The 12985-nt window shown below is 39.3% G+C and overlaps 1 protein-coding gene across 1 annotated transcript in view; it reads right to left on the bottom strand.

The window, feature by feature from the left end:
• The window catches only part of LOC150086833 (polynucleotide 5'-hydroxyl-kinase NOL9), a 176081-nt gene that overhangs the window by 128851 nt on the left and 34245 nt on the right, over positions 1–12985 (bottom strand). Inside the window, exon 3 of the mRNA XM_090371608.1 lies at positions 7232–7779. Within this exon, the coding sequence (XP_090227734.1) occupies positions 7232–7779 (548 nt within the window). The remainder of the gene's footprint in view (positions 1–7231; positions 7780–12985) is intronic.

The following is a 12985-nucleotide window of genomic DNA, read 5'->3' as shown; positions in this document are numbered from 1 at the left end:
ACCTCCACGACAAGGGACGGAAGTCTGTTCCACCAACCAACCACCCGCTGGCTAAAGGCAAATTTCCGCACGTCTATCCTACATCTGTCTTTCCTCAATTTGAATTTATGCCCTCTCAGGTGATTATTCTGAGCTAGAGGAGGAATCCCATCAGCATTGAGCATGCTCAAACCATTCAAGGCTTTATACACCTCTATCAGATCACCTCGCTGGTGCCTAGTCTCCAGACACTGTAATTTGCAAAACTTAAGCCTTTCTTCATAAGAGCACCCCTTTGTTCCATTCACTAATCTTGTTGCCCTTCTCTGTACTCTTTCCAGCAGCTCTACATCCTTCTTGAAATGAGGCTTCCAGACCTGTATACAGTACTCTAGGTGTGGCCTGACCATTGCCTTATACAATGGAATAATCACCTCCTTATCCCTGCTGGAAAAATTCCTGTATATCATTGACAATACTCCATGAGCTACTCTTGCAGCCCATCTGCACTGCTCAGAGAACTTCATATTTGCCTGCACAACCACCCCCAAGTCCCTTTCATTCTCTACCACTGTCAGTGTAGTACCACAGAGTTGATACGTTGCTCTGGGGTTGCTGTTTCCCATGTGTAGTACTTTACATTTGTCAATGTTAAACTTCATTTGCCACCTCTCAGCCCATCTGCTCAACCTTTCCAGATCCTGTTGCAGCAGCATAGTGTCAGTAGTGTCCTTGACAACCCTGCCAACCTTTGTATTGTCTGCAAACTTGGACATTAAGCTTGATATACCATCATCAATATCATTTATAAATACAGAAAACAATAATGGACCCAATACTGAGCCCTGAGGGACTCCACTAATAACATTAGTCCACGATGAGCAGTGTCCATTGATTACCACTCTCTGTCTTCTCCCCCTCAACCACCCCTTTATCCATAGCAGCAATTTGCCTCCAATGTCACACTGCTCCAATTTGTGTAGCAGTCTTCCATGTGCAACAGTATCAAAAGCCTTTCTAAGATCCAAGTATATAATATCAAAGCTATTCCCTGCATCCAGTTCTTTTGTGACTGCATCATAGTATCCAATCAAATTGGTCAGGCAAGACTTCCCCTTAACAAAACCATGCTGTGTCCGAGCTATAACTGAAGTCTTGTCTAAATGATCCTGCAGTGCTTCTTTAACCAGTGCCTCCATTAATTTTCCTGGAACAGAAGTTAAGCTCACAGGTCTATAATTACTTCAATGTAAGCATTTTTTTCCACTAGGGAAAAAATAACTTGGTATGCAAATTTTCATCTTGTATGCTTTGGGTGGGGGAGATATGAAAAGGCATCAACCATAGCAAATTAGATTCAAGAATAATCATGCAAAAATGGAAGGGAGGGGAATCACAAGTGAGAAGAGCTTACAAGCAATTATTTTGATAAAACACAATAAATACAATCTTTACAATATTTAGAAGTCACATGGGCTCAAATCACAGTCAACCAAAAACCTATGTATTCCTGTACGATCATGCTAACCATTCAGCTATATCACCCTCTAGGTGTGCATCTTTGCAAACTTACAATTGTTTTTCTTCAAACAAATCCTCCAAAAGCAGTATTTACAATATGAAGGCCACTCATTGTGTTATTAATAATTTTCACATTTGGAAATCAAGACATTTAAGCACAGGCTCTCTTGTTTAAACTAAGGAGAAACTTAAAAGTCTTACACACGCAGATTTCTCTGCACTGGTATACATCCTGGGTCTGCCTGCCTTGGAATGAGATTTATAAAGCATTATTAACAAGTGAAGCGGGTGGGACCTCAAAATAATTTCATCATAGTGAAATTTTTATTAAAGCAGCAATCATTTTAACAGAATCTTACAGCACAAGCATTTGCAGCTTCCACAAAGATAGCTCTGAAGTCATTCCATAATTCTTCTGTTTCTCACCTATCCTCAAGCTGTCTTTCCAGTTCATAAAGACCATGTAGCATCTCAGACTATCACAGTAATTACCTTGACCTCCTGAAATTAAAATCCCTGCCTTTTCTTTGAAGAACCAAAACCTTGCCCATCAATACCCAACTCAGAACATCCTCTATTAACAACTGTTACTAACCAAATCAAGTGATAATCAGTTCCAGAATTTCTTATCCTAAGTACTTTAGCTAACAGACAACTTAAAAATTTACCCAATAACGATTCCCTTCCAGCTGACCCAATCAATAAGGAATAGATTAAGTCTCCCATAACAAGGTACATGAAATTGCTCACCAAATCTACCAGCATATAGTGGTACTTATCATATGATTCATAATCCTATAGTCTGCAGCACATCCCCATTATCATTTCCCCCCCTACTAATACCACAGCACACTGGTTACTTCCAAGCCTGACCATGCTCATTGCATGGAGAGCTCACATCTGGTGAGTATGGGCTTGGCACACCCAGGGTCCTGAGCCGGATATATCATTCTTCTCCTTCTTGGCAATTCCTTTTATTTCTGATGCTCTCTCTCTCTCTCTCTCTCTCTCTCTCTCTCTCTCTCTCTCTCTCTCTCCCTCCCTCCCTCCCTCCCCCCCCACCCGGGCAAAAAAAATTTTTTTTGCTGTTGCACCAAAAGCCTCAGGCTTCCTTGCAACATACAGCTAACAACAACAATAATAAATAATAATAAGAGCAGTACTAGCCCCTATACCTTCTCTCTATCTTTCCTCTATTTTATGATAAAATTACTGTCAAGTGTAAGGAAGAGATTAAGAAGAGTCTAAGACCATTTTTGCTTTCACAAAAGCAAAAATGGCCTTAGACAGTTTTTAACCCGGTGGTAGCGGCAGGCAACCTAACAGGTGGTTTTGAAAATATAACATTCCCATGTTAAATCTGAAATTTTTTCTACCTACCTAAATATAGCCAAACTTTTACTGCAATAGTTTGTGAAGTGATTTTTTTCATGGTTTTCATAGAGAAACTGCATGTGACAATCTGTCAGGTGACTGACCAATATGTTTGCAACTACGCTCTCGATTTACCAGGATTGGATTAACCGGAACACTTCAAAACTCCAAATTAAAAAAATTCAACCAAAAATCATAAAATTCAAGTAATAACTAGAATAGGTATAAACAGATTTTTTTGCAAGTCGTAAATAAGTGACAAGAAGCGCCATTATAAGTCGTCATGGAGATTAATATACCTATTATCTTGCAACCCCCAATGTCTTCACACCCGCCCCTCAAAAAAAAAAAAAAAAAAAAAAGCGTCGCGTAAATTGTTGTGTTCCATTGCACCGCAAAAAGACAAATTTTGTTTCGTTATTTATGTCAGGGATGTCGAAATTTTTTTTATAGTAAATAAATTTTTTTTTTTTGTTTAGAAATCGCGAAATTGATGGGTAAACACAAAGGAGTTGTGCCTTCGGTTAAACAAAAACTTGAAATTATTCAAAAGTTTGAAAATGGTGCATCCGTTAAATCTTTAATGATGAACTATTATGTTGGCGACCAAACCATACACAACATTGTAAAAAATAAAGGAATGCTATTAGATTTAATATTGACATCGCAAAAAATAAAGGGAAGCATCGTATTGGACACGTGAGTAGTACATGGTAAGTTTTTTTGTTTTTTATCTATCGGCATATTTTTTATGTAGATTGCTGAACATTTTTCAATACAGTTAGTCCCCGATTTACGCAAATTTTTTAGGATTGTAAAATTTAAAACAAAAAAAAAAAATAAATAAATAAGCAATTAATAACGACGATCACGGCACGCACAAATTGCACAAGTGAGATAAGGAGTAACAAGCAATAAAATAGGAAAGAAGAGAAGATTCTTACAATTTATTTATGATTTTTTTTTATATGACTAAAGATTTCAGTGAAGGGGACACACATTTCACCATAATAACGTAAAAATCCACAGAATTGCAGTTATCGGTATTTTCGCAAATGCGATAAGATGAGTTAACTAGCGTTTATAATTAGATGCATGAACAGAAAAGCCCAATAACACGGAAAGTGCAAATTGTTTTTTGGTAGTGACCTCCAGAAATGTGCTTTAGTAAAATGTGAGCTCGCGTGGGGTGATAATAGTGAGTTTTCACCTTAACCCTGTGAAGTTCTTTACAGAAAATTCATTTTGACTGTTATCATGGCGCCGACTAAGAGAATAAGTGACAGCAGTACTAGTAAATCTACCAAGAAAAGGAAAGCAATCGATTTGGATCAGAAAATTAAACTAATAATCAAGTACCGCGCTGAATTCAGATTTGTCAATAATAATATAGTAGCAATACATTATTAGTCATTCCCGAGTTACGTAAAACTCGACAAAGTAAGAAGTCCTGGACTTCTGTATTTTTGGATTAACCGGGAAATCGATTATCTGGGATTTGTTTTTTACCATCTATCCCAAAAATCAAAAGTCTACTGTATTTGGCTTTTTTCCTTGAAAAGTAGCATGAGTCTGATGCATTAACATCAAGGTGTTATCTATTTTCTTGTTGAGTCTCACTATGCTGAATTATCCAACAAAGCACTATTCCAGACAAGTGCCAACACTGTGTTGATTTAAAATCTTAGGTTACCTGTTTTTCTTCTCCCACTAGTTCAATAAACATCTACAGGAAAAATGGAAAACAGAAATGTCATAAATTGAGGACTACCAGTATTCAATATATGACCGTAAGTGTTTGGATACTCCTCCCCTCACAAACATTGTGTACTGTGCCAGAAGTCCCTCGCACAAATATGCATTTTGCCTCAAACATACAATATAAATATCATGGGTCTGTCTGAGCAGCAGTAGTACATTAGCAGCCAGTATAGGATGGTGATTAGATGCCTCATCAGTAACCTTTCTGGGCATGCATCTAAGCCTTGTCTGAGCCTCCAAAAACCCACTGTGGTAAATGTTATTCAAAGATAGAATATCATAGTTGATATCTCAATGAAAAAATATCTAGACTGCCTCACAAACTCACATAATGTATTCAATGAACAATAAAGAAGGTTGTTTATCCTCATGCATGATAAAACTGTCTGTGGAAACATGATAAACAGTCCAAGAGGACACACACCATAAACCTCCATCAGAATGTCAACCATCTGCAGGAAGTTGCACAGCCTTGGATTCAATGGTAGGATAACTGTGTTTGGTTTGGTTTAGATTTTATTGGCGCATTAGCAACTAAGGCTATAATGTGCCAAGACCAGATGACATATAAAAATTTAAGCTTTCAGTGACCTAATTAGTTAGGTCACCATGTCAAGATATAAAATAACAAAGGTATAAAATGTAGAAAAGATAAATCAATAAAGAAATAACAATAACATGTAAATTTTAAATACAAGTAAAAACCTTTACTGATTTAAAATAGCTAAAAACAGCAAACACATGGTCATTGTCGGATAAAATCTGACTGAGTATATACGGCTCAGTCAGATGATTAAAAGTGGTAAAACGGATATTGCTAAAATCTGGACAGTTAATTAAAATATGTCTGATTGATAAAATTGTGTCACAGGGCTCGCACATAGGAGGATCATCAGCCCTCAGCAAATACGAATGTGTCAAATGACTATGTCCTATGCAGGTCCGGGAAAGAACAACTTCCTCCTTACGATTCCTGTGCAGACTGGACTGCCACGGTTCAATTACAGGCTTTATATGATATAATTTGTTCGTAGTCTGTCTATTCCACGAATCCTGCCATTGGGAGTATATCTTTTGGTGTATTATTTGCTTTAGTCTGTAGAGGGGACTGACAGACAGCGATTATTATTGGGAATTGCTGATTTGGCTGCGGTGTCGGCCAAATCATTTCCCCTAATCCCAATGTGACTGAGAATCCAGCAGAAGCGGATATCGTATTCATGTTCATGGAGAGAGTGAATCTTCTGCTGAATGCAAGACAGAACTGGATGAGGATTATATCTCACAGTTATTAAAGCCTCTAACTCGCTGAGAGAGTCAAAATATAATTCGCTAATGTCATCACCTTCTTTGATCTTTTCACATTTCCCTTGTTATTCGTAGCCATATTTTTGTATGGGTTAGAAAGAACTTGTCCACAATAAAGTCACTTTCTTCCATTAACACACTAGAAAAAGTCTGTTTAACACTGCAAAACGGTAGATTTATCACTTTTGTAACCATATCAATTTATAAGCATATAAATTAAAAGGCAAACGACGAAACCTTACAAGATAAGCGCATAAAGCATACTGAACAAGGATTAGCGAGAAACATCCATGCCACGGTTTTGTCACCCCTCTCCCCCCACCCACTGAGCGCTGTTTTGACCGGGAAAGATAATTTTAGCCACACCCATGTTTTTTTATGGCAGAAAATGTTCACAGCGCTTTAAAATTCACATTTTTTTAGGTTTCATTTTATATTAAATCAGCAACCGAATACCCGAAACTGTGAATAGCGGGGGTTTACTGTACTTATAAATCCACTTCTAGAAATATTTTTATAAACGCTGAGGTACTTATTATAGTCTTATTATACTTATTATAAACAATATTCATTACTTTGAATAATGTAATAGCTGCATATTCTAATTATAAAATGCATTCCAACTCAAGTCATTTAAGAAACAAAAAACAATATATCAAATGAGTGAAAAAAAAAAAAAAAAAAACCAATGTAATGTAATATTTTTTATGCTGCCATCTTCCAGTAATAGTCATTTTTAAATGCTTTTTTATGGCCCAGAAATGTCTCAGGATATAATACATTGAACACTACACTAACAAAACTGTTCTGAGAAGTACTGAGCTGTATTTCTTTTCTAAATGAGAGAAACAGATGACTGCACTTTACTATACTACAGTTCCCTATGAAGTGCTCACAAACCCAAGTTTCATACGCCTAGTTTGAGAGACTGCTGCAGAATTGCATTAACATCAAGGTGTTATCTATTTTCTTGTTGAGTCTCACTATGCTGAATTATCCAACAAAGCACTATTCCATGCATTTAACTTCATAATTATATTTTACATACTTTGCATACCTCTTAACTGAAAATGCAATCTAAAATGGAATGCTGGAATTTCCTTTGATAACATTTTCTTTTCTATTTAGTAAAACTAGTAACTTAACTTATTCTTCTTCACCCTTTGAGTATGCATGTTAAAATAATGCATGATATATATATATAACGTGCCTTTAAAATATTCCAAGACGATAAATTTTATTAAAAGCAAATAATCTTTTGTTTTTCATAAATACATTTGAAACTTACTTGCATTACTGATATTTCCAATTAAACCTTCGGCTAACTGAATTTGCTGCTCATTCTCAATAAATCTTGATTCACTAGTGACTAAAGACAATCCAAAGCCAAAATCTTTCCTACAGTCATGAAACAAAACATTGCTCTTCTTGATTTCAGTAACTGGCAGGAACACATTCTTGAAAACAGAAGTTGCAAATTCTACATCTCGTGCCTGACAATTTTTTTTTAGTACTAATAAAATAGACTGACTGTCAAACACATTCATAATGTTTTGATGTACTTCCACAGCACCAACACCCTGCAGTCTATCTGCAATATGCTGTTCATGTGAGATTGGTTCTGAAAAGCATTCTGGATGTTCTGTCTTCAATGTAATACAAGCAAATCTTTCAGATGAATAAAATGGTAGAAAAGGTTTTGATGAATTCAAATAATGACCTAGTACACTGACAGTTCCACTGAGAACACGAATCAAAGCAATACCATGGATTACAAATTCTGCTGGATGTTGCAAAACTACGAACACCAGATTCTTCTCAGGAACAGGATAATAACTGAAATAAATAATATGCACATCAATATACAAAATTTTATCTATATGATCCTTTCTAAACATTCTAAATTGTGCTTTTAACAAACAGAATTTAAAAAAGCCTATTCCTGAATTGATTAATACTAATACTGTTTCTAAAGCTAAAACTGGAATACACTCAACGACATCTAAATTAAGTCATCACACAAATTTCTGAAATTTATTTTTCCTGCACTACCATTGTAATATTTGTTAATTTAACATATACCAACAATAAAACAGTTAAACTCCAACAAAATATATAGAGTATCTGTTAATTTAAGTTTCCTTAATTAGAAATCATTGCAGACCAAGCTAGTGGACAAAATAAGTGTGGAATCTGCATGATTAACCATCAAGCGGAAGAGTTGGTGAAATTTAAAAAGAAATCTATTATGTGATGTCCATTCAAATTTTAACGTACCTTCATTACAGTTTTTAACATCTGATCTGCATCATTATCCACATTAAAATTCAAAACATATAGCAGTAAAGAAATCGGCAGTTATGTAAGTGGGCATGTTGAACAATAAAACAACTTCCTGTTTGCATCACTTTTTCAGTGCTACCACATTTATTTTTAAAGAAAGTGAAATAATAAAATAATGAAGAAAAATAGTCAACTTTATTTGAAACTACTCAATTATTTTTTTTTTATAAGATAAATTGTATACTATACACCAATTCTCCTGCTTGCATAACACCACTGTTGAAACGAAAAACATACGCCACATTTTCAGAAACCACCTAGATCCTTTCCACCCACCCCCATGATGAAGCATGATATTAAGGATATGCAATTTTTGTAAAATAATAAGAGAAGCTTACCTCAATATAATACGTAGAACACTTCCGTATGATACACTAGCAATTAAAACAAAAAAATCGCAAATCCTACATTACAGTAAAAAATAAAAAATAATTAAAACTCACCGATAGATGTTAAATCGGATTTTATTCGAGTCTTGAGTACCGAAAACCTACAAACACCAGTATGCTTCCGCATTATGACAGCTATCACCTGTTCTCCTACAAGAGATCTATTATCTTTAATCAATTTCTAAGTAACTCCGCCATGGACGGTCCCAAGCCCGGCTGCGAAAGGAGGAGGGTGGTCATCCTGCCGAAATGACCAGAACCGGGAAACCGGGGAAACTAGGCAGGAAACCGCATGAAATTCGGAACAAGCTCTTACAACAATGTTACCGCATCCGGGGTAGCCGATGCGCCAGCACTGGGGACCCAGGGTACTGGTGTGAAGTGGACCACTGGCCACAGAACAAGCTGTTATAACAATGTTACCGCATCCGGGGTAGCCGATGCGCCAGCACTGGGGACCCAGGGTGCTGGTGTGAAGTGGATCACTGGCCACAGCAATAAGCTTACTACGCCGAAAAGGACAATTAACATTGGCGAATGGAATGTTCGAACGGGGCACCACGTTGGACAAAAGGAAATCATTGCCCAAGAACTACTTAGGTGCAAGATATCAATCGCGGCATTATCCGAATTAAGGCTCACCGGGTCTGGAACAATGATCATCCAACCACCAGCACCTAATGAAGCGGTTATGCTATTCTACTCTGGTGGTGAGAAACGAGAAGCAGGAGTGGGCTTTATGGTCGATGCTCAGGCCACCAGTAGTGTGATCGCTTTCCAACCAATATCGGACCGCCTGGCAGTCCTTACTGTCAAGGGCACCATCAAGACCCATATTATCTCCGCCTATGCGCCAACTGAGACTAGCCTGGACCCGACCAAGAATGACTTCTACAACCAGCTCCAACATACGCTGGATTCAATTCCGCAGACAGAAGTGATCATCCTCGCAGGGGACTTTAATGCCCATATTGGCGTGGACAGATCTGGTTGGGAAACAACAATGGGCAAGTTTGGCCATGGGAAGATCAATGACAACGGCTTACGTTTGTTGTCCTTTGCCGCATCTAACAACCTGATCATTGGAAACAGCCATTTCCAGCACCCTCAAAAACATCAACTTACATGGCGAAATCCATCTGGCAAGGACTCAGCAATCCTGGACTACATTTTGATCAATGCCAGATTTCGCTCATCACTCATGGACGTTCGTGCCATGAGGGGACCTGATTGCGGATCTGATCACTACCTCATCCGGGCTAAGGTGCAGCTCAAATTACGGCATGCAAAAAGATCATCTCGGTCAGCCAAGCTGGACTGGAGGCAGCTAATGAATGCTGCCAACAAACAGGCATATCAGATCGCCCTATCCAACCGCTTCGAGATGCTGGCCGTGCCCGAGGATATAAATGAAGAAGAAAAGCAGATCTCTGATGCCATCCTGGAATGTGCCAAGCCCCTATGTCCACCTGCCCGACGTCGAACGCAACCATGGATATCAGACGAGTGCCTCGACCTCGTGGACAAACGGAAACAGGCAAAGTTGGTCGACTTTGAACGGTACCGGCAGCTAAACCGAGAAGTCCGACAAAGAATGCCAGCAGAAAGAGAAGCATACTGGAACCAAGTGGCAGACGATCTTGAAGTGGCGGCATCCAAAAACGAGTATCGCACTCTCTACCGCACCCTCAGATGTCTGAGTGGAAAGACCAAATTGACTAGTGACAACATCAAGAATGCTGATGGGACCTTCGTGCGATCACCATCCGAACGCCTGCAACGGTGGAGTGAATTCTTCAAAGCTTTGTATAATCACGACCCACCTCAGGGACCGCCAGCAACAGCACTCTCGATCGACCCCCCTGAGGTCTCCATGGTCGATGTTGAGCATACAGTAGAAGAAGTGAAAGCAGCCATACAATCCCTGAAGAATGGCAGGGCACCAGGAGTGGACCAAGTCACCACAGAAGCGATCAAAGCCGGGGGAGATGTACTGCTTCGCCGACTACACTCACTCCTCAAAACCATCTGGTGCACTGAACAAATTCCGTTAACATGGAGGAAAGCCATTATCGTACCGATCCACAAGAAAGGTGATAACCGGGACTGCAAGAACTACCGTGGCATCAGCCTCCTTTCCATCATCGGAAAGGTCTTTATGAAGATCAATCCAGTCAAGACTGCAAAAACATCGCGAGCAAACCAGTCGAGAAGAACAGGCAGGATTTAGACCTGGGCGAGGATGCTGTGATCAAATCTTTGCCATTCGTCAGCTGATGGAGGAGAGGATCCGGTGTGGACAGCGAACCGTCATTGTTTTCATTGACTTTAAGTCTGCTTTCGACTGTGTCCACCGGCCTGCCTTATGGAAACTACTAGAGGTTGAACATGTACCTCGAAAAGTCATCACACTCCTCCAAACTGCATACAACGGTTTAACCAGCCAGGTGCGCATCCAGAACGATTTATCTGAGGAATTTACCATCCAAACTGGAGTCCGCCAAGGGGATGTAGCCTCCCCGTTGCTTTTCAACATCGTGGTCGACGCCATTATGAGGCAAGCATTCAGAAACAGACAGGGCATACAATATGACAAGGATCACTATGTGACTGACCTGATGTTTGCTGATGATAGTGCTATCCTTGCCGGTAACGACGCTGAAGCCACGGACATCCTCTACGACATTGCCCGCATTGCCCGGCCATACGGTTTGAAGATCAATGCTGGTAAGACAAAGGCCCTGACAACAGATGGGTCGCAAGCCACCATCTATCTCGAAGGCGTCCAGATCGAGCAAGTGCAGGACTTTAAATACCTTGGGTCGCTGGTCCAGGAGAAGAAAGTTGCATCCACCATGGAAATCCACAGCAGAATTGGACAGGCGGCCACTGCGTTCGCCTCGCTCAAATGGTGTCTGTGGAAGAGGACCAACATTTCCACAAAGACTAAAATCCGACTCTTCCGGACTTTGATTCTGCCCATTCTTCTTTACGGATCGGAAACATGGATTTGTCTCAAATTAGATTTGAACAAACTTGAGGTATTCCAAATGCGATGCCTGCGGCAGATCTTGGGCATCTCTCTTCGCAACCGCATCACTAATGATACCATCCGTGCCAGATGCCAACAGCAACCAACCATTGCTGACCAAATCCAGAAGCGAAGGCTCAGATGGTTTGGCCACGTTTATGTAGAATGGGCACAAACAGAATACCATCCACACTCCTTTGGAGACAACGACCCACCCAATGGAGCATCCAACGGACTGCGCCTAGGAAAACGTGGGCCAAGCAAGTGGAAGATGACTTGAAGAGCCGACGTCTCGACCTTAACCAGGCCAGGACTGAAGCCATGGATCGTAAGGTATGGAAGAACATCACAGAGCAAGTCCGAAACCCTGCGGCACCTACAGCAGCATACTGGTTGCGTGGCCAACCGCCTCCCCCAGCTGCCAGCTAAGGACCAAAGAAGAAGAAGAAGAAGAATTTCTAAGTGCCTATAAATATTCAACGATGGAATCTGCTTTAGGCTCAGAGATACATTAACCAGCAGATTCTTAAACAGGGGTTATCCCCTTGCTACAATAAACCAAATTAGGGTACAAGCTAGGGATAGGATAAAAAATACTATACCAACTAACAATTGTAATATTAAAAAATACTTTATTTCTGTCCCATATGGTGAACAGCGGCACAAACAACTTATCAGATTTTTTAAAGATACCGAATTTAATATTGTGGCCAGGCCAATACGGAAACTACACACTATACTGAAAAATTGCTCAGTCCTTTCTTCGTTCGCAACACAAATAAATGACCTGGTATACAACATTTCTTGCGGGGATTGCAACTCGTTGTACCAAGGTTCTACGCATTTTCCTCTGAATTTTCCTGTTTAGTTTGGTTTGTTTGGTTTTTATTGGCACATTAGCTACTAAGGCTATAATGTGCCAAACTAAGGTCATATATAAAAATTTAAATTTTCACTGACCTAATTACTTAGGCCAGCATGTCAGTATATAAAATAACAAAGGTATAAAATGTAGAAAAGATAAATCAATAAGGAAATAACAGTAACATGTAAATATTAAATACAAGTAAAAACCTTTATTGATTTAAAATAATTAAAAATAGCAGACACATGGTCATTGTCGGATAACATCTGACTGAGTGTATACGGCTCAGTCAGATGATTAAAAACGCTAGAACGGATATTGCTAAAATCTGGACAGTCGATTAAAAGGTGTCTAATTGATAAAATTGTCCCACAAGACTCACACATAGGAGGGTCATCAGCCCTCAGCAGAAAA

Source organism: Mastigoproctus giganteus, chromosome 4, assembly GCF_048544385.1.
Source record: "Mastigoproctus giganteus isolate SK-2022 chromosome 4, ASM4854438v1, whole genome shotgun sequence".
Classification (NCBI taxonomy): domain Eukaryota; kingdom Metazoa; phylum Arthropoda; class Arachnida; order Uropygi; family Thelyphonidae; genus Mastigoproctus; species Mastigoproctus giganteus.
Note: the sequence above shows the minus strand (reverse complement) of the source record. Positions and strands in the feature narration are given on the sequence as shown.